This window comes from Plodia interpunctella, chromosome 20, assembly GCF_027563975.2.
Source record: "Plodia interpunctella isolate USDA-ARS_2022_Savannah chromosome 20, ilPloInte3.2, whole genome shotgun sequence".
NCBI lineage: Eukaryota > Metazoa > Arthropoda > Insecta > Lepidoptera > Pyralidae > Plodia > Plodia interpunctella.
In genome coordinates this window covers 698837-718579 of record NC_071313.1, presented here as the reverse complement: position 1 = coordinate 718579, position 19743 = coordinate 698837, and the positions used below count along the sequence as shown (strand labels likewise).

At 36.4% G+C, this 19743-nt stretch overlaps 2 protein-coding genes across 5 annotated transcripts in view; one reads left to right on the top strand and one right to left on the bottom strand.

Annotated features, from left to right (window-relative positions):
• Ndf (Nucleosome-destabilizing factor) overlaps window positions 1-19738 on the bottom strand; it is a 42042-nt gene extending 22304 nt beyond the window's left edge. For 2 of the 4 annotated variants that reach the window (XM_053760716.1, XM_053760717.1), the window contains exons 1-7: window positions 19657-19738; window positions 19531-19567; window positions 19129-19211; window positions 17721-17847; window positions 15164-15316; window positions 13307-13501; window positions 12394-12567 (exon numbers count right to left, since the gene is read on the bottom strand). In XM_053760716.1, coding sequence (XP_053616691.1) covers window positions 12394-12567; window positions 13307-13501; window positions 15164-15316; window positions 17721-17847; window positions 19129-19211; window positions 19531-19567; window positions 19657-19691 — 804 coding nt within the window. In that variant the 5' untranslated portion in view covers window positions 19692-19738. The remainder of the gene's footprint in view (window positions 1-12393; window positions 12568-13306; window positions 13502-15163; window positions 15317-17720; window positions 17848-19128; window positions 19212-19530; window positions 19568-19656) is intronic. The other 2 variants (XM_053760718.1, XM_053760719.1) reach the window with 1 other exon arrangement.
• LOC128678853 (leucine-rich repeat and immunoglobulin-like domain-containing nogo receptor-interacting protein 3) lies at window positions 4268-8887 on the top strand. Its single transcript, XM_053760715.1, has 5 exons — window positions 4268-4672; window positions 4828-6522; window positions 6601-6748; window positions 6830-6970; window positions 7283-8887. Exons 2-5 carry the CDS (start codon window positions 4856-4858, stop codon window positions 8108-8110), a joined length of 2784 nt encoding a protein of 927 aa, XP_053616690.1. The 5' UTR covers window positions 4268-4672; window positions 4828-4855; the 3' UTR covers window positions 8111-8887.
• Window positions 19739-19743: the final 5 nt, after the last annotated feature.

The following is a 19743-nucleotide window of genomic DNA, read 5'->3' as shown; positions in this document are numbered from 1 at the left end:
CCTTCATGCTCAAGTTACAAATAGCTAGAAAAACAACGTCGATACGATAATCTCTAGGCCTCTGTAATGGATCGGTGTTATCGTTAGGGCATTATCAATCACGCACACTCAACTCGACTTCGTCGTTATTTTCATTTGGCACATATTGGGATTCTTATAATCACGAATCTTATAATGTGATATATAGCCATTTGAGTTGCTGTGGCATCTCTGGCTTTTAGGTTGTGTGGCATATCAGATATTCTATTTTGTTCTTAGCGTTTTCTTTTTTATTTACTTAGTTATACTATACCTACGTCTAGTTATCCGCTTATTATGTTTTTTGAGATGAGGCGCATTTACGAAGTCAGATCTAGGTTTATATAAATATCATTGCAGGAAAATCTTGTCATCAACTTCAAATTAAACTTGTTTGTCAGCTATATTAAAAAAAAAAGTTAAAACAGATAACCTTTATCACCAAAGCGTACTAATATTAGCAACATATCGAAGGCGACATTGCAAACCGGTTGAGTCTACATTGAATAGCATCCATTAGACTGAAAAGTTGCGTAGTTATAATTACTTTTAATGACGTAGCGTTGGATATTTCTCAAGAAATGTTAATAGTATCCTTTTAGTTTTTCTAATAGTCTACAATTGCTAATAATGTCGTTCGTACTGCTTAAAGAAACTAGGCAGGCCAATTTTCTCCGTGTAAGGTACTTCTGAATAGGAAAATTGCGTTCGCCGTGCACAGAACTCATTACAAGAGGCAAAAAGCTTGTGAAATCCTGAAATACCATGGAATTAGCAGTTAGGTACTCCGCGGAGTACCTACTAATTCCATGACAATAAGAATAAGAATTAGCAATTCAAATAATTGACTGACAAGACATAAGAGTCTCCTTTCAATTGTTTTGTGAATCGACAAGGAAAAACGAAGTCACAGATATAAAAACATTACACGAAAACTTACATATTTTTTTGTTATAATTGGATTTGTATCAGACAGCATTCGCGTTCGTTAAAATTTCGCTTGAAGTTATATTCAAATAAAAACGTATCAAAATATTGTAGAACAACTGTAATGTTAAGTCGGAGTACAGTATTCTTCAGCTTGTTACAAGAAACGTTTCGATGAAAATTAGAACGTACAAGTATAATCTGTAACAGATTAAACATAAACAAGGCCGCAATACAATTTGCTTGCTGTATCGCACTTAGCCAATACATGTGCAAAATGGCTTCGAGAAATACGAGTGGCTTTTCTCTCGCGACTGCATGTTACTTTCGAGGATGTATTACATATATTATGTTTACTAGTTCAATTATAATAACCTCCTCCTCCAGTATTGATTTTGCGTGACAGAGTAACAAACACACATACATCCTCACGAACTGTCGCATTTATAATATTAGTACGATTAGTGGGATTACAGAAAAACGTTACAAGTGCCTCTGTGTCACTAAATATAAGTTTGTTCAGTTTGAGCAGTCGAACTAACGGCCGTAATATAAAACAATGATCTAAGCGATTGGAACATTCGACCTTCACAAGCGAAGACTAATCGAAATCAAATTACACACGATCACATGATAACCAAGTTGTCCCATAATATCCTATACAGACCTGGACACACTACAATTTTAATAATTTTAAAAGCCAAAATAGGGTCAAGGTCATAATTAACGTTTTCGTTATTTTCAATTTTGGATACCTATATTTTTTTAATTAAATGAGTATACACATTTTAATCAAATGACCCGTTCTAGTTTATCAGACCACGCACTAGATAGCACGCGAAAATGTTACTCGCAACAAAGCGATAAGTCGGAAATCACCAAAATATATTTCCTTTGTCGAAACTCTCGAGTACTATATGTACTACATAATATAATATTTGTCAACAGAGATATACTCATTGATTTCTTGTTTATGTTTTGTTTATTTATTTGTTGCTTCAAATTCGACTACTCTCTACTAAATACTAGTATGTAATTACTCAGTTAAATCGTATGATGATAAAAAAGTGTGTACTTACATAAATTAACAAAATTTAAGTCAACTGAAATCGACTCCGGTCAAAAACCTAAAACATGTGTCTCACGTGTAAATTGTAATCGGTGCTAAATGTCATTTTTTGTTATTATACTACATATCAGTGTTATTAAATTGATTACGATGATTGATTTGAATGAAAGTTCCTTTTCTATGTGACAAAATGGTCGAGTTAAATAACATCGTTAAATGTAAATTTTATTGCACAATACATATGACATACATAAGTACAAAATTCTAAGGCGGACTAAATTCTAAGAATTATCTAACAGCCAATCTATGGATTCGTACAAAATCTATGTTTTATGTATTTCTTGTTTCCAAAAAGTACCTAATACTTTTTGGATTAGTTACCTACTAACTGGCTAGTCAATATTACAAAAACATATTTTAAGGAATTACTCCTCAAGTTGAATAATTGAATTCTAAATATTTTAGAAATTAACAGTAATATTAAATACATAAGGTTATTAAACATAATAATTATTAATTGCCGTCACAATTTCAATATCAATTTTTATGCAGCAGGAAAATCAATAAATAATTAAATAAATAAGGACAAATCGAACTTAATTTGAAATAATTTCCTTGTGCTATACTGCTTATTAATAATAATCAAAAACATTTTAGAAAAATAATTTGAATTTAAGTACAAAGACAATTTTGTAATACCTACCCGCAGGCCTACCATCAACTTTTACAGAACGATTCCAAAGCAACTCACGTTAAATTTAGGCACCTAAAATGAATCGCATTCGTGCTAAAAATTAAGTCGATGGTACGAATTTGCTATGCAGTTCAGTTTAGGTCGTAAAGTGGATCGCGTTAAGAGATGATCAAAGACGGTGGTATAATAAGACACACCATATTAGCATACATTTATCTATACTCTGTCCATAATGTATAACAGCACTCATAATAATTGATTAGTTCTAATCTGATTCATCAAGGCACAGGAAGGAAAACTGTATCGTTCTATTTATTAGCAAGCACTTCAATCAAACACTAGTAAACTCTTCAAATGCTTGAGAAATCTCATTATCTCAACTCTTGAGTATTTAATTAAGAAATTATTATTTTAGTCAACTACATAATATAGGTAGATGTTATATTCGTTGGAGGAAATTGAATTACATCTAAATTGGATTTTCTAATCCAGGGGAAAGAAGCCGTAGGAACTAGTAAATTTTATATATGATTGTGAAAAGTAGGTTTATTTACTAATTCAAACGCAGTTACAATGAAAGGGGCCTTTTATTTACTAAGCTTCGAAGACTCTGCAACAGAAATATCTACGCTTCAAAGGCTTCAATTCAAGGTCATTTGCCCCGGAGGGATTAAGGTACGACTCAGAAATCCGTTTGTAACTCACGTCTCATCCCCACGGCAGAGGGCCATGACCCCTAAACGTGATAATGTCAATTAAACCACAATCAATACCTATACTAAGATCATAAAAACGAAATTCTATCTTTCTGTCTGTTTGTTTTGTTTGATATTGCCCGCTTTCAGTTAAACCTCTGGGCCGATTTTAATGAAATTTGGAATAGATATAGTTAAAGACCTGGGTCACTCATCGGCTACCGCAGGCGGAGCTACAGGCTAGTAAAATAATATAGAAAATTACAGGCTTTAGTTAACAACTAGATGCGGCCTTCTGCTTTACGGCTCCCTGTAAGAAATTCGTGATCCAAAATTTATAGAAGTATGTACCTGCCTATTTCTATTTGTACCTATTAGTTGTTTGATCAAATGTAAGTCTAAATAATGTAAACGACTAAATTGAAAACTAAAGTGTATATATTTTTACGTGTAAAATAAAAACATTGACGCTAATAAAAACCGAACATGAATACAATAAAAAATAATTACTAGTAGTAATACGAGCAAATTTTATATAACATTACTAAAATAGGAACTAAATAGGTCGAAATAAACAAATGCAACAATATTAACGTCTATTAAGATTAAATATTCGTGAACGGAACCCTAATAAAATAGTACACTTCCTTCATCAAGGCAAGAAAATCTTGCAAGAATGCGAGCGAGTTGGACACACGACAACGCGGCCCGCTGCGGTTCCCGAACCGAAAGCACTTTCGCCTACACTCGGCTGACTTCGGCAATCTCCGTTCCCCACAGCTGACTGGGCCAATGAGCGAGCGAGACCGCCTTACGTCACGCCAGTATGTCAAACAAAGACCGCGCTCCGCGCAACTCCGCCAGTCGCCCTTTATTTCTTTTCAGTGTTCGCCTCCGCCGCGCCGTAGTGACAGCGTATTTCATTATATCAATAGCGAAGAGCTTATTCGTTTTACTTGTGAATTTAATATATTAAATTTTAAGCAAAAGTTATAAAACTAGTGCGCTGTCTATTGTGTTCATGTGAAATGTTATCAAATGTGTATTGTTTTTGATGGAAACGTGTCTTGTGAACGGAATGTGCTGTGCTGTTGGATCGCATCTGTTGTCAACACAAAATAACGTGGATTATGCAAGTCTCAAGTAAAAATGTGAATGTTTAAACAGGAATCTTTATCGCGCACTAAATGTTTCGTATGCCATTTATGTGCTGTGTTCTGGGAATGCTGTAGTGGGAATGTTCTGGAGGTAGCACCAAGTATACGAATGGTAAGTAATAAGTCGACGTTGCGGGCGACTGCAAGTTTACAATTAGCTGAACAATGTTGCCCAATTTTTCATAAGTTGTAGTTGTTATCATATATTCAACATGAACAACTTGCATTTGCATATGGTGAATAAATTAGATATTTTTGTTGTTGCAGTAAATAAGACTATGTGGGTTGTAATATAATGCAGTGGTTGCACAAAATATTGACGCTGGCAATAATTTGCGCAGCAGTGGAGGTCACAGGCTGTCCCTCCACTTGCAAATGCAATAAAACACGCCTCTCATGCTCTGGTTATGATGTTCCTGAGAACAGATTAACAAGAAAACTGCTGGAGCCATTCGGGACTGATCTCCAAGAAATAACATGGGCAGATTCCAAAATAACCACACTTGAACCTCATCTGTTTGATGGGTTATACAGTTTAGAGTACATCGACATGAGTAGAAACGAAATCAAAAGGACTGAACACGGACTGTTTGCTAGACTAAGCCGCTTAAAGCATCTCAACATATCGAGGAATCATCTCGATGATGTGCCCAGATTCAGCTTCAGTGACCTGGATAATCTGGAAGTCCTAGATCTATCTCACAACCAACTCCATGCCATACCATTCCAGGTCTTCGGGCCAATGATAAGGTTACAGTATTTGGATATATCATATAACAAAATAGCCACTTTTCAAGATTTCTATTTTAATCCTAATCGCCAACTGAAAGCACTGTTCCTAAATAATAATAGCCTAGTCAAAATTACATCAAATGCTCTAGTCAATTTAAAGGAATTAGAGACATTGGATCTATCTAGTAACAAATTAGACTATATACCAAAATTTATGTTTGATAATTTTGAACAGCTGAGAGAGCTCAATTTGAGCTACAATCAGTTCCTAAACATATCACAAGATGCTTTTAAAAATCTATTGAATCTAAAGTGGTTAAACATTGGTGGGAACAGAATGAGGAACTTGCCAGCCATGCTCTTCCAACATAACATTAACTTAGGAACACTCTACCTCGAGCACACTGAGATAACGGTCATAGAGAATACTAATTTCAAAGGCTTAAATAATTTACAGCGACTTTACATAAGGAATAATTTATATTTACGGGAAATAGAACAATTCGTATTCCAGGATACACCTTCAATAACCCATATGGATATTAGTTTTAATGCTCTCACCAATCTACCAATGTCTCTGAAAGATCTACACAAGCTTGAAGAACTGAAGATAAACGGGAATCCTTGGGCTTGCGACTGCAGAATGGCGTGGTTTGCCATTTGGGGGGAAGAGAAGAGCAGGAATAATATAACAAAGAATGATCTGAGTTGTAGGTTAGGATATCCTAATGATATGTTGCCCATATTGAATCATATGCACTGTGAGCCGCCTGTGTTAGTTGAAAGCAGCCCTTTGACGTTGAATAGACTTCAGACTGATGCACTATTGGAATGCAAGTTTAGGGGGAATCCGGCGCCTTCAATAACCTGGATCACGCCGACGCAGAATGTTTATCACTGGAACCCTGACCCGCTGACGCCAGACATATACCACAAGCACGGAGTCGCACACGACCAGGATTACCGTGTTATAGATAACACTAAATCTAGACTGAGGATTCGCGACGACGGCTCGCTATTCATTGGAGACATCCACAGAGAAGACAGCGGAACATACTTATGTTTTGCAACGAATCCTTCTGGGAATGTTTCGACTGAAGTCATCCTGAACATCGATCCAATGACTATGTACGAAATAAAGATATACAGCTTATTGTTCGGCGGTGCTTGCGCGGCGGCGTTTTTGGGTATTACACTGTTGGTACAAGCGCTACGGTACATATTCCACAGGTCAGTAGAACTCACGGTTCACGTCATTTTTTTTTTTTTACCAGAATATAATAATAATGTATTTATTGTAATTTTCAGATTTAATCTTATGGAGACGTGTTGTAGCTGTTGCACTTGCGTAAGTCGCGACGCGCCTCGCTCTCGTCAAATATACAATATGCTGGACAATATCGAACAATATAAAAGGCAACAACTGGAGAAATTACGGGAGAATTACGCGATACAAGTATGTAGATTTTCCAACACAACATTCCCTGTTATCGTAAAATTTTATTGTCAAGTCACTCATTTCTTTTTTTGTCTGCAGGTGCACAGGATAAAGGAGAACTGTACCCAGCAAATGGACTGGATTCAGAACAGTTACTCGACCCAGGCAACACACCTGCGCAACATAAGAGACATTGGAAGCAACCATTTGTCATCCATGAAAGATAATTATTACGATCAGGTATGTGTTACACATATTCATTTTATGTCTTGTTCATTAACAGTCTACTTATTATGTGTTCTGTGTCAGTCGACTGTTTTCGTTATATCAAGTTATGTAATATGTCTCTCAATTCAATTGGACGAAAATATTTGTGTATGATTATTTAGTAACAGTATAAGTAATAGTAAGAGCTATTCCACATTACACAAATAGTGATTAAGATCGTCTTGTCAAAGTGCCTTAGCTTGATAATAGGAAAAGTAATCAGAAATAGTAACTATTGAGATTGTTTGATCGTAAAGTAACTAACACATTATTTTTTTAATTCAGGTGAAACGCGTGAGGGACTACTCCACATGCCAACTGAACTGGGTGCGGGAGAACTACGTGTTCCAAAGAAACAAGATCCGCAAGTTTTCCGCACATCAGATACTCAGGCTCCGGGAGTCTTACAAGTACCAACAGCAAACCCTGAACAAAGTTCTCGAAAACCTGCCTAGTTTATACTTTGAGAACTGCCGAAGCGGCTCCTGCGGCCGGAGCGACAGCATGGCCTTCGATCCTGACGTGGAAGTCATCGACATGTACCTCAAGACGAAGATCGAAAAGCTGTCCAAACTACCCAACCTTATCGCAGACGACGAGAGCAAGATTTCAGTCTACTACACCCCCACTGAAAGATCCGTCAACTCGAGAAGAAACTCTCCTGTGCCGCTGCCTGAAGGCATCCATATCAACATGATAGAGAGAGGCCCCCCTCGCTTGCTGACTATGATAAAGCCTTTCCCGCAAATCGCCCCGCCGCCGACCCTCGATGGTTCGCCCGGGCCCTTCGCGCCCATAGACCTCGAGTGCGGCGCTCCGGTCAGACAGAGCACCAGCAAATACAGAGAGGCCAAAGAGAAGCCGTCGAGCGAGCCTTTGCTGGGGCGAGAGCGAGACGCTCACGAAAAGAGACGGAAATGCCATTTGCCGACGAGCATGAGCTCGCCAGAACTCAGGTGCGAGTCAGATGCGGAAGAGAGACAGAAGATGCACGAGCAAGCGAGAGTGCTGCTAGCGGTGGAGCTGACGAAGCCAGAGTGCCAGGTGCGGCACTTGGCCGGGCAGCTGGTGTGCGGCGAGTGCGCGGCGCTGTGTGCGCGCTCGCCCTTGTAGTACAGGCTGCTGACTCGCGTCTTCAAGATCTACGAGCTCTCGGGTCGCAAGCTGCGCCGGCGCAGAGACTTGCCGCTGCAGGACTACGGGCCCTCGTTTGTGTAATGCGAGCATCTTGCCGACAGTGGACGACCGATTGTACTTCTAAGTAAGCTGTGATAGACTAGATTTGAATTTACGTACGTTAGTGACTTATCGTACCGTCTAGTGATAGGTTGTAAGGTATACCGCGTCGGATCAGTGGTAGTTTCGTGGTTAAGCGTTCTGTGGTTCAGGTCTTGTAAATATGTCTGTTTGTTTCAATAATTTCCCATTTTGATGTATTTTTAGGGTAAACTCTTAGAGCGTTATGCATTTTTATATTTGTTTAACTTAAATCCGTAGACTAAAGTGAGGTTAAGGAAGTTGTTACTATCTTGTTGTAATTCTTGCGAGGTTATTGTATTGGTGTATCTGCCAGGGCGGCACTGGACTTGCCCGGATCTCGGCAACCAAACAGACACAGTAGATAAAATTAAATTCATTCGACGTCTAGTATTTGCATCTTATAACATAATCTGATAGAGTATTTATGTATATTTAATATATATTTTGTGAAATTGTCGTACAGTTCGCACGAAATGAGTCTTGCAGTGATATGCCAAATAATACAATCCAGCAATGATTATATTGTATAACGTTTCTTAATATAAAATATACAAATATTGTTGAAGATTTTCTAAATATATAACAAGATTAAGCAGCTAAATATGGAGAATAAATTATTTTTCAATGTAATATTTGGTATCATTTTAACTCTCATAACTTGCCAAAATATAACATCTTCACAACATATTTTTAACCATTATATATTTCAAAATTGTAATTTCAAAAATATACTATTATGTTTGAATTCATGTGAATTCTGAACTATATTAAAAATATTGCTTCGGCTTTCAAGACATTATCATATTTCAAGTAAATAAGTAACTCTTTACTAATCTACATAGCCATTACTCAGTGTCAAAGTCCACAAATAATAATTCATAGAAAGCGCATGAGTTACATTTGCCATTGTAATATGATCTCTAAGTCTTTAACATAGGAGTCGAAAAGGATTCTCAACAAAATTCGATAAGTTTAAAATGAAACACTAGAGTTTTAACATCAGTTTATTGGAATTAACACGGCGGAACAACAATCTCGACGACAATAACAATTCATAAAACAGTTGTCATCCGATCATATGGTTAATAGAAGAATAGTAAATTAATTAATTTTAAATTCGTCGATTACTTCAGATCAATCTATTAATACATGACGGGTTTATTATTCGAGATCTTCTATAATATTACAATCTTCGACACATAAGTTGAACCAAAATGGCGACGGTTTAATTAGAGATGAAAGTATTAGAAAGGATTTTTAGTGGTTATTATGTATGAAAAAATAAACGATTATTTTGAATTTCGCGGGTAAACACGAAAAATCCCATAGATAACACTTTTATCTCTAATTAAACCTGCGCTGACGGCCGCCATTTTGGCTCAACTATGTGCCGATGATTGTACGTAAATTTATTTCATGTTGATTCTATTTATGTCGCGTCTGTCTGTCTGTCTGTCTGTCTGTATGAACGCGATAAACTCAAAAACTACCAGACGTATTTTTGTAAGTTTATCACCAAATAGTGTGACTTCTACACATAGTGCGATTTCACCATCGAGTCGGAATACATAGCTTATGAAATTACTAAACCGTCTTTAAACAAAAAAACATCTAGGTGACAACTAAACAAATTAGGTTCATAACGGTAACGTTTGCGAGCCACGAAGAGACACAGACATACAAATACGAAGCCGTCAAACATATAGCACCCCTCTGTTTACGTCGTGGTGGTATAAAAAAACGTATAGACAGACTACGCCCGCCGAAATAAAAAAAAATTGCAAAATAAACCGGAATGCGGTTTAATTAAATTTTGAAGATTCGGATGTAAATTTACGACCGGCCTGCCTCTTTTTCTCGCGAGAGATATCGTCTCTATGGAAATGCTGTTATCTTAGCCTATTCCTTCAGTACCCTCGTACAATACCCTATAAGACAAGATCTATCCTATAAGACGTAAGATATATTATTACATATTCACGGCATAAAACACGTTTATGTTTTTATTCATTTATGGTATTAATAGATATATGCCTGACCAATGTAAATATTAGAAACAAGAACGAACATTTGACACGATATTGCAACATACAAAATCGGTCGTAAAATGGACAAAGCAATGAAAATATATTATTTGCAGACTGATCGTAATCCGATACTGAGCAAACAGACGGCTGACATCCCTGAAGTATCAAGTTTACTTACATCCAAGGCTTGTGTAATGGTAAATGTTGTGTTACGTAAAATTATTAAAAACAACACAAAAATTGGGGTCTTTTTAGTTCACGTGGTTGAAGTTGAGCTCAGGTGAGTTAAGTTTACGTGGTGTTAATAAATCAAAATGTCGTGTTCTAAATTCAAAATCACACAAAATTAAATCAGAGCTAATACGGTTAATTACATAACAGGACTTTAATAAATAGATTCAATTTCTTAATATTTGTATATAAAGAAGTCCCCCTGTCGCGTCTGTCTGTATGAACGCGATAAACCCGAAAATGTTTGTACGGTTTTCACCAATAAATAGTGAGATTTCTGAGGAAGGTTTAACCCGAGCGAAGCCGGGACTGGCAAGTAACAAATATAGCTGGCATTATATTAGAATCTGAAGTTTATATAAATCGGTCTAGTAATACTGTAGTCGCAATATTCATGGCAAATTTATATTTGTTAATCACACAAAAAAGAAAGAAAGAACCAGCTTCTAGTATCAAAATATAATTGTTAAATTGATTTCGTATAGAGTATATGTATTGATACATGTTAAAATCATTTGAAAAACTTGTAATGAGCCTGAACCAACGAATGAACGAATATTATATCATTCGTATTTTTAAATGATTTGTCTCTATAAGGAATCGAAAAGAATATTTTTTATAAATATATACTATGAATTTATTAAATATTAGAATTCGCGCGCGGCTCCACCCGCGTTTATTTCCCACGGGAGCAGTTATATTTCCGGCATGGTATGTACTTCTCCGTACTTCAAACTACATGTATGCAAAATTTCAAGAAGATTGGTTGAGTAGATAGAGCGTGAAGAGGCAACAAACAAACAAACATAGTTTCGCATTTATAATATTAGTTGGGATTGAAAATGAATCATATCGGATATCGCAACTTTTGTGCAACAAAGTTATTACAAACAAACATGGCGGCCGAAGAAATATAACAGAAATTTAATGGTCAAAGAGTACAAAGATGGTCATCAACCTTCTTAAATTTTCACATCATCAAAATGCGATATGCTTATTATAAGCTTATCGTATTCTGCTCACTAATTATACGAGGGCCTAATTAATCTTTAGAAAAGAAGAACGAAAGAAACGCCTATACACCAGCACACTTACATACGCGATGTATATATAATAACTAACAGTTGTTTTGGTAGTTGAATTGTTTGCTGTCCACAACGGGAATTAGTTTTGTTGGATTACGCCCGATTTTCAGTGACGGAAGAAACATGTTGTATTACTGTATTTTTCCATTAAATAAATATACAAATGATCTTGCACTTGTACTTTTATTTAATGCCCGCGACTTCGTCCGCGTGATTTTTCCTTCAGCGAAATATTTAGACTCTTTAACTAATCCGGTTCAAGTCCCCATACAAACTTTGAATCACCTTTTTACCCCCTAGAGAATGAATTTTCAAAAATCCTTACTTAGTGCACCCCTAGACACATAAGGAACCCGCGTGCTAAATTTGAATAGACCCAGCGGTTTGGGCTGTGCGTTGATATGTCCGTCAGTCATTCTGTGTCTTCTTTTATATGTATAAATAGAAGATTTGATCGAGTAAACTCTTGTTTATTTGTTGTAATTCAGTTCAGAAAAAGCCCAAAGATTTCTCTTTTCTGAAGTGTCGAAAAATGACACCAGTCAGAATTCCGTTCAATCAAAAATCAGAGTTTAAATGCTACTAAACACTGTGATGGCCGCAGCTGATGATGACAGGGACAAAATATAGCGTTCTGTCTCATTTCTCCAGATGTATTTTTACTCGACATGTATTCTACTCTGTACTAATGTACCTATGCATGTTTGCTTGCTCGTATAAAAGTATAAAAAAATTACGATTACGTAATATCAATAAATAAAAAATAAAAAAAAATATTAGCTAATGTTCTTACCTTAACAGCAGTACGGTTCCACACAAGCACCTTATGTCCAGAATTAAGTAGATTCTTCACGATGCCGCTACCCATGATACCTAGACCGAGGAAGCCGAACTTCATCTGACTCGCCTTTATGTTCTTCTCCAGTAGGGTTTCGGAGACATTCTCCAAGTCTAGAGGTGGAGTGTCCTGAGAAAATATAAGTTTGTTAGTCTTTATTTCTTATAGAGTCTGTTGTTGCTAACACTGGAGTCTGATTTTATTCAAGTCGCCTAAGGCGACCTGGGTGGCGCATTGGTAAAGTGCTTGCCTCTGAACCGAGTAGTGGTAAAATAAAAGAAAATAAAATATTATCTAATATATATTTGTTATAAAATATAGTATCGTTGAGTTAGTATCCCATAACACAAGTCTCGAACTTACTTTGGGGCTAGCTCAATCTGTGTGATTTGTCCTAATATATTTATTCATTTAAGGCATTTGACATATGACTTTTACTACTACAGACATCTAGTGGCAAGTAGTCCCACACACATTGGTGAGCTGAATCAACAGCAAAGCAAGCTAAACTGTCAACCGATATATTAGTTAACTGGTTTTAAATAATAGTTTCGATGACAAGGTCAGAAAAATTAAAAAAAATATATGTAAGTATATAAAATAGATATATTTAAAATCATTGTGATTCATGACGTAACAGTGCTGCTGGATCATTAAACAAACATTTAAAAGTTGGTTGGAAAGTCCATTACAAAAAAACGAAATTATAAAAATAAACTCAACAGGGATGTTTATATTACGTTTGTAACATACCTACATAATTATGCACCCGTGCGAAGCCAGATAAGTACTCTTTAGTGCACCAATTAAGACACATACCTATATTTCAAGTTAAAAGCTTGTAGAAACTATCACAATTAATACTCACAGGTCTCAATATATTAGACGGGCGATGCAGCAAGCTGGACTTCTTGGAGAAGGAGTGGTTGAGCATCGAAGGCTTGTCTCCGTCGCTGTCGGTGAAGGAACGCGAGAGACTCGACTTGGTCTTCTTCCGGGGTACCTTGACTCCGCTCGACGAAGACCGTTTCATAGGCTTCACCTTTGAAATGCCCAAACGAATCTATAAATTTTCAAATGTGTGAGTGCCGGCCCCAAGATTAAGGATGCATGCACTTATAAAGATATCATTTTTTTTTTCTCGAGCTATAAATTACATTGAATGGACCGGACTTAGATACAACCAACTGAAAAATAGCGGCCCAAAGCCGCGAGGCTTTTCGTATGCTGACCTCCAATCTTCAATTCGAAGATGGCACCCCATGATGATGATAAATTACATAATTTCGGGGATTTTCCCCTTCATCTACATTGTTAATGCTAACTTTATGCCAATGATTCCAGGTCAACGGGAAACACCCTGTAGGTTTAGAGTTTCCTGTGAAATTGCAAGTTAAATATTCATATATTTTGATCGCGTTTCATTTTTTCAGTTTCAAGGGACCATTGACCTGGATATTTCATGTAAATTTCAACTTTATACGTGTACGCATTCTTGAGAAAAAGGTTCTTGACAGACAGACAACATAATGATACTAGGGTTCCGTCACCTTTTGAGGTACGGAACCCTAAAAATATACCCGAACGTTTACCCGACATATGTATGTACTGTACATAAATGACCCTGTGCAAAGCCGGGCCAAGTCGCTAGTCATCGCTACATAGTATAAAACAAAGTCGCTTCCCACTGTCTGTCCACATTCTTTTCTATTAAAATCTTTTCTATTTAAATTTTTTCTATCATTGTTTCTGTGAGACGAAACAATGGAATTTTAATAAAATAATGTGTTCAAATGTTCTAAAATATAAATGATATTATAAGAATTCACTCGAATGTTAAATGTAACACCATCTTTTAGGAACTCTGATCTGTCCCTAATTTGTAGCAGAAAATTGAATAACACGGCATGACAGCTGCGACTCATTTTCCCTCGCCCGGTCGACTTAAATATGAATTGACGTGAATTTCGCTTTTGTTTTGTTTTAGGTGTAAACCTAGTTAAATCCCCAAAAAAATCTAACTGCCTCATTTGTCTTCTATGCCTTCAATACTATAAGTTAATTTTAAAATCTATTTACGCTTTCGCTATGGCCCGTGTAAATAGAAAACCCCTTTTAAAAGGGTTTTTATATTAGTAACAACAAATAATTCGTTGGAGAGCTTCGACACGCAAAGAAGTGAAAATTAAACAGTCTCATTTCGGATGAAAAGTCTGATACTGTGAGTGTTGTCTGCGCCGACCATAATGTGACTTTAACCTAGTGCGGGTAGTGTGTTTGTTGAGTAACAGCATCCACCACGACAACTTCACGCCGCAAATACTCCGACCACGGTGACTACAAGGTCGCAGAAATGTCAGCAACATTAAATAAAAATGGTTCGTGCTGTCCTGTTAATATTTATGTAGTTGGGTGAATTTCACAAGCGTTTGAACGCAGCATGTAGCGTTTCATTCGTGCCCGTTACATTTTTTTTAATAATCTTTTTTTTTTTTTAAATTAAACATTTATAAAATTTACATTGTACCAGTACTTTACTTATTTATAAAATAGGATAATTAAATTGATTACTGTGTATGGTATAATTTAATAAACACCAATGAGAGCCCGCGGCGGAGTTTAAAACACTCGTGAAATTCAAACAGTTATGTGTTCAAAGCGCGAAAGTTTAAAAAAACAATACGCAAAGTAGTGAGCTATAACTCCAGTTTCAAGTGATCCTCACCTTGGGCGTGGAGCTCTTCTTCTTCTTCTCATCAGCGGGCGCATCTTCCTCGGCCTTCTCCTCTGGCTCCGCGTCCTCGCTCTCCAGCACATCCTTCAGCTTGTCGAATTCTTCTTCAGCGTTGATCGCGTGCTCGTCGATGTCACCAAATTTCTGGGAGAAACACCGTCACTTACTCAAAAGTGGCTTGTGGTTCTAAGAATATTTTCGAGTGTATAAATTTGCTAACACTGGTTTGCTAATCTTCCCGTGGATGTCGTACGAGACAATTAAGGGACACATAGCCTAGGAACTAGGAAAGGCCAACAGAAAGGTGAAAGCAACAGTGGCATTCCCAAGGAGTGTTGATGTCAGGTTGGCGGCCTGTGAAATCAGAAGAATTTTCAAAATCTTAGGTTACTTTTTACCTTTACCCCGGGATTTGTGGCGTCACAGCCCCGACCCTAACGGGAAACATGCGACCATGAGAAAGAGATGGTCCCGTATGTGACTAAGAGGTTGCGCCGTGGCTGCGCCTTGAACTAGTGCTGTCGCTCGATAATCGATAACCATCGATATTTTGAGAAAACGCAATAGTATTCGATACTATCGATAGTACGGTAGTAGTAGTATATGAACCATTGCGCAATGGTTCACATACTGAGGAACAGACAAATGTAATCAGTGTTGTGTCTATCTTTATGTATGTCTCTCTGTGTTTATACTAACAATAGTTTTCTAACCATTTAGTGCCACTACTAACCCACGATCCTAGTTGGTCGAATAAAAGAGTATTATTATTATAGTACGGATAATACTATTTATAAAGAACAATATGAAACCATAATTACGATTTCATTAGATTGATAGTATTGTTCTGCAATAGCTATACTATTATTATAAAGAGGTAAGCGTTTGTGAGTTTGTATGTTTGAGGCGGGTAATGTCCGAAACTACCGAACCGATTTCAAAAATTTTCTAATTCACCTTTATAATGTATGTATACATTATCCAATATTGCTATAGGCTTTATCTCAAAATTCCTACGGGAGCGCCTGGCAACATTTAGTTACATATACTATTGTTAATGTAGATTTGATTCGTGATCAAAATCGGATGCTACTGTTATTTAAACTATCGACAATTTTAATCGAAAAAGGTTCGACAACAACGTCATCCAAAAACCCTTGTTACTCTACGCGTAGCGTAAAATAAACCTAAAATTTAGTTGTTACTTTGTGCCAGCTCAGACAGCTCCAAACTGTCTCCGAACTCAGACGCACGCCGACGCGAATGCGTGAACATTGAGTAGTTAGTATGAGTGATTTTATTTATCGCAATGAAAAATCAACAATTTATACCGAATCCGTCAAAATTTTGCAAACTGTTCGACGACAGTGCGGAGGTAAATACAAACATTTTGTGTGTTCCTTAGAAAATTTTAATTGATCAACGTTGATCTCTTAGTGTGGGTAATGTGTGTGTAATTCGACTAATACCCTGCTATATGCTGTAAGATAATCCTTATTCTTACATATTATAAAACGAAGTCCTCTGTCGCGTCTGTCTGTCTATAGCGATACAGGTATAATTCATTATGCTCTCACCCGACCGAAGCCGGGACGGACCGCTAGTAACAAGTAATACCAAAGCAATGGATATCTGAGATTCACACGGGACTGTGAGGCCACGAAGCCCGCGTCAACGTCAAATAGAAAGCTAGAAATTTTTAAGACTGCTGTGATTTTACAACCGGCCGCTTGACATCCTTGGGAATATTGCCTACAGGCACAATCTACATGGAATAAGTTTGTATGTCAGTATTTACCTTTTTCTTCTTAATTGTAGTTGTAGTATTATCATACATATATATGTATATGAATATATGTATTCCATGATAATTTGAGACGATTTTTGTGTGCGTGTATAAATTATTTGTCAGACAATAATAATAGATAAGTAATATAAATCTTTGGCTCACTGCACGCCTTGGGCAAGTGTTAGTGCAGTGAGTGACTTTATAAATAAGTAAATAAATATATATTTTTTCATTCTTATTGTGAATGTGTTTTTTTGGTATAAATAAATGCATTTATCTATCTATCTACGAGTCTCAAGGTTGGCTACGTGTCCTTTGAAATCTAAGAAAGTATATTAAAGTAGAAGAGGGAGATCAAGGAAGAGACATACAGACAGACAGATTCACTGGCTGAGGGATGAGAGAAGGAGTTGAAAGGATGTGAGTATGATAGAAAATATAATATTCTTATGGAGAGAAAAGACATATTACGCCAACCCCAAATGATGGGAAATAATACGGAAGATGCTGACGAAATCTAATAAGGTTATCTGTTTTCTGATGTTTATAATGTGTGAACATAATAATAATAACAACTCGCCTACTGTTACCGAGCTTCAATCAAGTTTCGACTGATACATTTTTTCTATAAAATGTCACTAAGCTCATTATAGAAAAGGCACAGTGAGCTTAGATATATTTTATTATATTATATATTAGGACTTGTCCAGTGAGGTCCAATATGTGTGCATAAACTTATAAACAAATAAGGTTTCCTACCTCCGGATTGACAATATACTCTTCGATCTGGTTGACGGCTTCCTTGAAAGCCAGAGTCTTGCAGGACTTGATCAGCTGCTCCTTGAATTCCTGGTACGGCTTGATGTTGTTCTCCTCTATCCAGGCACTGATAGGGAAGGCAAATTGTGACATTTTTTTACAGATAAAAAATTGAAATAGGCGTCGTTAATGATCCAAGTTCAAACATAGGCTGCTGAGGATCTGCGAGCAACAGCTAATAATATATATTTCAACTAGCTGCGCCCCGGGACTTCGCTCCTGTGGGAATTTCAGGATAAAAAGTACTCTATCTATTATTCCAGGTTATATTCTACCTGTGTACCAAATTTCATAACAATCAATCAAGTAATTTCACAAGAAAGAGAAACAAATATAGGTACATAAACATATAAGTCCTAACAAACTTTCACATTAATTCATTATAATATTAATAGGACAAAGAAATTGTACTTTTTTTATGTTGTTGTGTAACAATACACAACAAAACGTAGACATTAAAGAGTAAAGTTAAATGCAGAGGTGAAATTATCCCATGAAGGGATCTCTTCCAGTTAACAAAAATAAATACATAAAACAGAGGGTAGAGGCTGTGCAAATACTAAAAAAGAATAAACAGATGTTATAAATCCTCATCATATTAAAAAAGCCCGTTTGTCTGTACAAAGGCAAACAGGAAAGGGTGATAAACTCAAAAACTACCAGTAAGATTTTCATAGGATTTCACCAACAAATAGTATGACTCCTTAGGAACATTTAGGTGTATAATTACTCAATAAATAAATAAATAATTATTGTTTTACCGGAGCAAAGAGTAAGATACAGTATAAATAATAGTCAATAAGAACAAAATGTTAAGGCAGTCCTGGATGGACAATCTTTGTGCATCTAGTTGGTGTAGATGGAAGGAGGCCTATGCCCAGCAGTGGGTCAAGGAGGGCGGCAGGTGATGATGATGAAGAACAAGATATTATAATTAGGAAACACAGATTAGCTATCAATAACAGAATATTCAATGAGCAATTGCATACTAGCTATTAAGGGGGCTAAAGAGTCAATTGACTTATAACCCTATACATTAAACATCTTGTACTCCCTTGTAACCTTTTATAATATAGTCTAGTGAGAAGCGTTACAAACATTTGTGTGTAGGAGACTCGTACGTAGATTTGTCTTTGAACTTAAACCATTCTTTATGATATTCCTAAGTGCTGTTTGGTAGTTTTATCCCAATATTCCTTCAGAAACAAAGCACAAAGAAACAGCTAGTGGCCATAAATATCTTCACATCAACATGGTCTTTAGACATAAGGGTGGTAATTTGGTAGGCCTGGACACAGATTTCTATATAACCTTTTTAATGATGAAACTGATTGCACTAGATACTTACTAGTTGTTGGTGCCAAAGAAGTAAATGCATTGCACATTAGTTGCCTTCTTAGGAGGCTTCAGCTCAGGAGTAGGTATGGCTACCTGGAAATCACAAATAATTAGGTTACTTTTTGGGTAAAAAAAGTAGTAAATAGAATAGACCTAATTTATGTGGAGCATAAAAAAATACATGCACTATACTTATTTTAAAAAAATTACAGGTTTGAAAAAGAGTCAAAATACTTAGTCAAGGAACCAAACATAAGCTATTTCCCGCCCTTATTATAGGTATTATTTGACACATCATATCAATAGACTATAAATTGAGCTTGTTATTGACTTTTGGTTTCTTTGAATAGTATTGTATTACTTATCAAAATTTAATGTTGGAATTATATTTTTGGAAAGAAGAGTCACTTACCCGGCCGGGCCATGGGCTGAAGCCCTTCATTTTGGCCCTGAAACAAACACACAAGTTGAGTCACACATTTTTCAATACCATTACTATCAATATTAAACCGTAAGTAGAATTATTTTCTCTACATACCAAACTAGATCACCAAGTTTATAAGCAACAGACATGACGCACGTCCTTCCCTCACGATTTTCCACGACAAACTAAACCAAAGATATT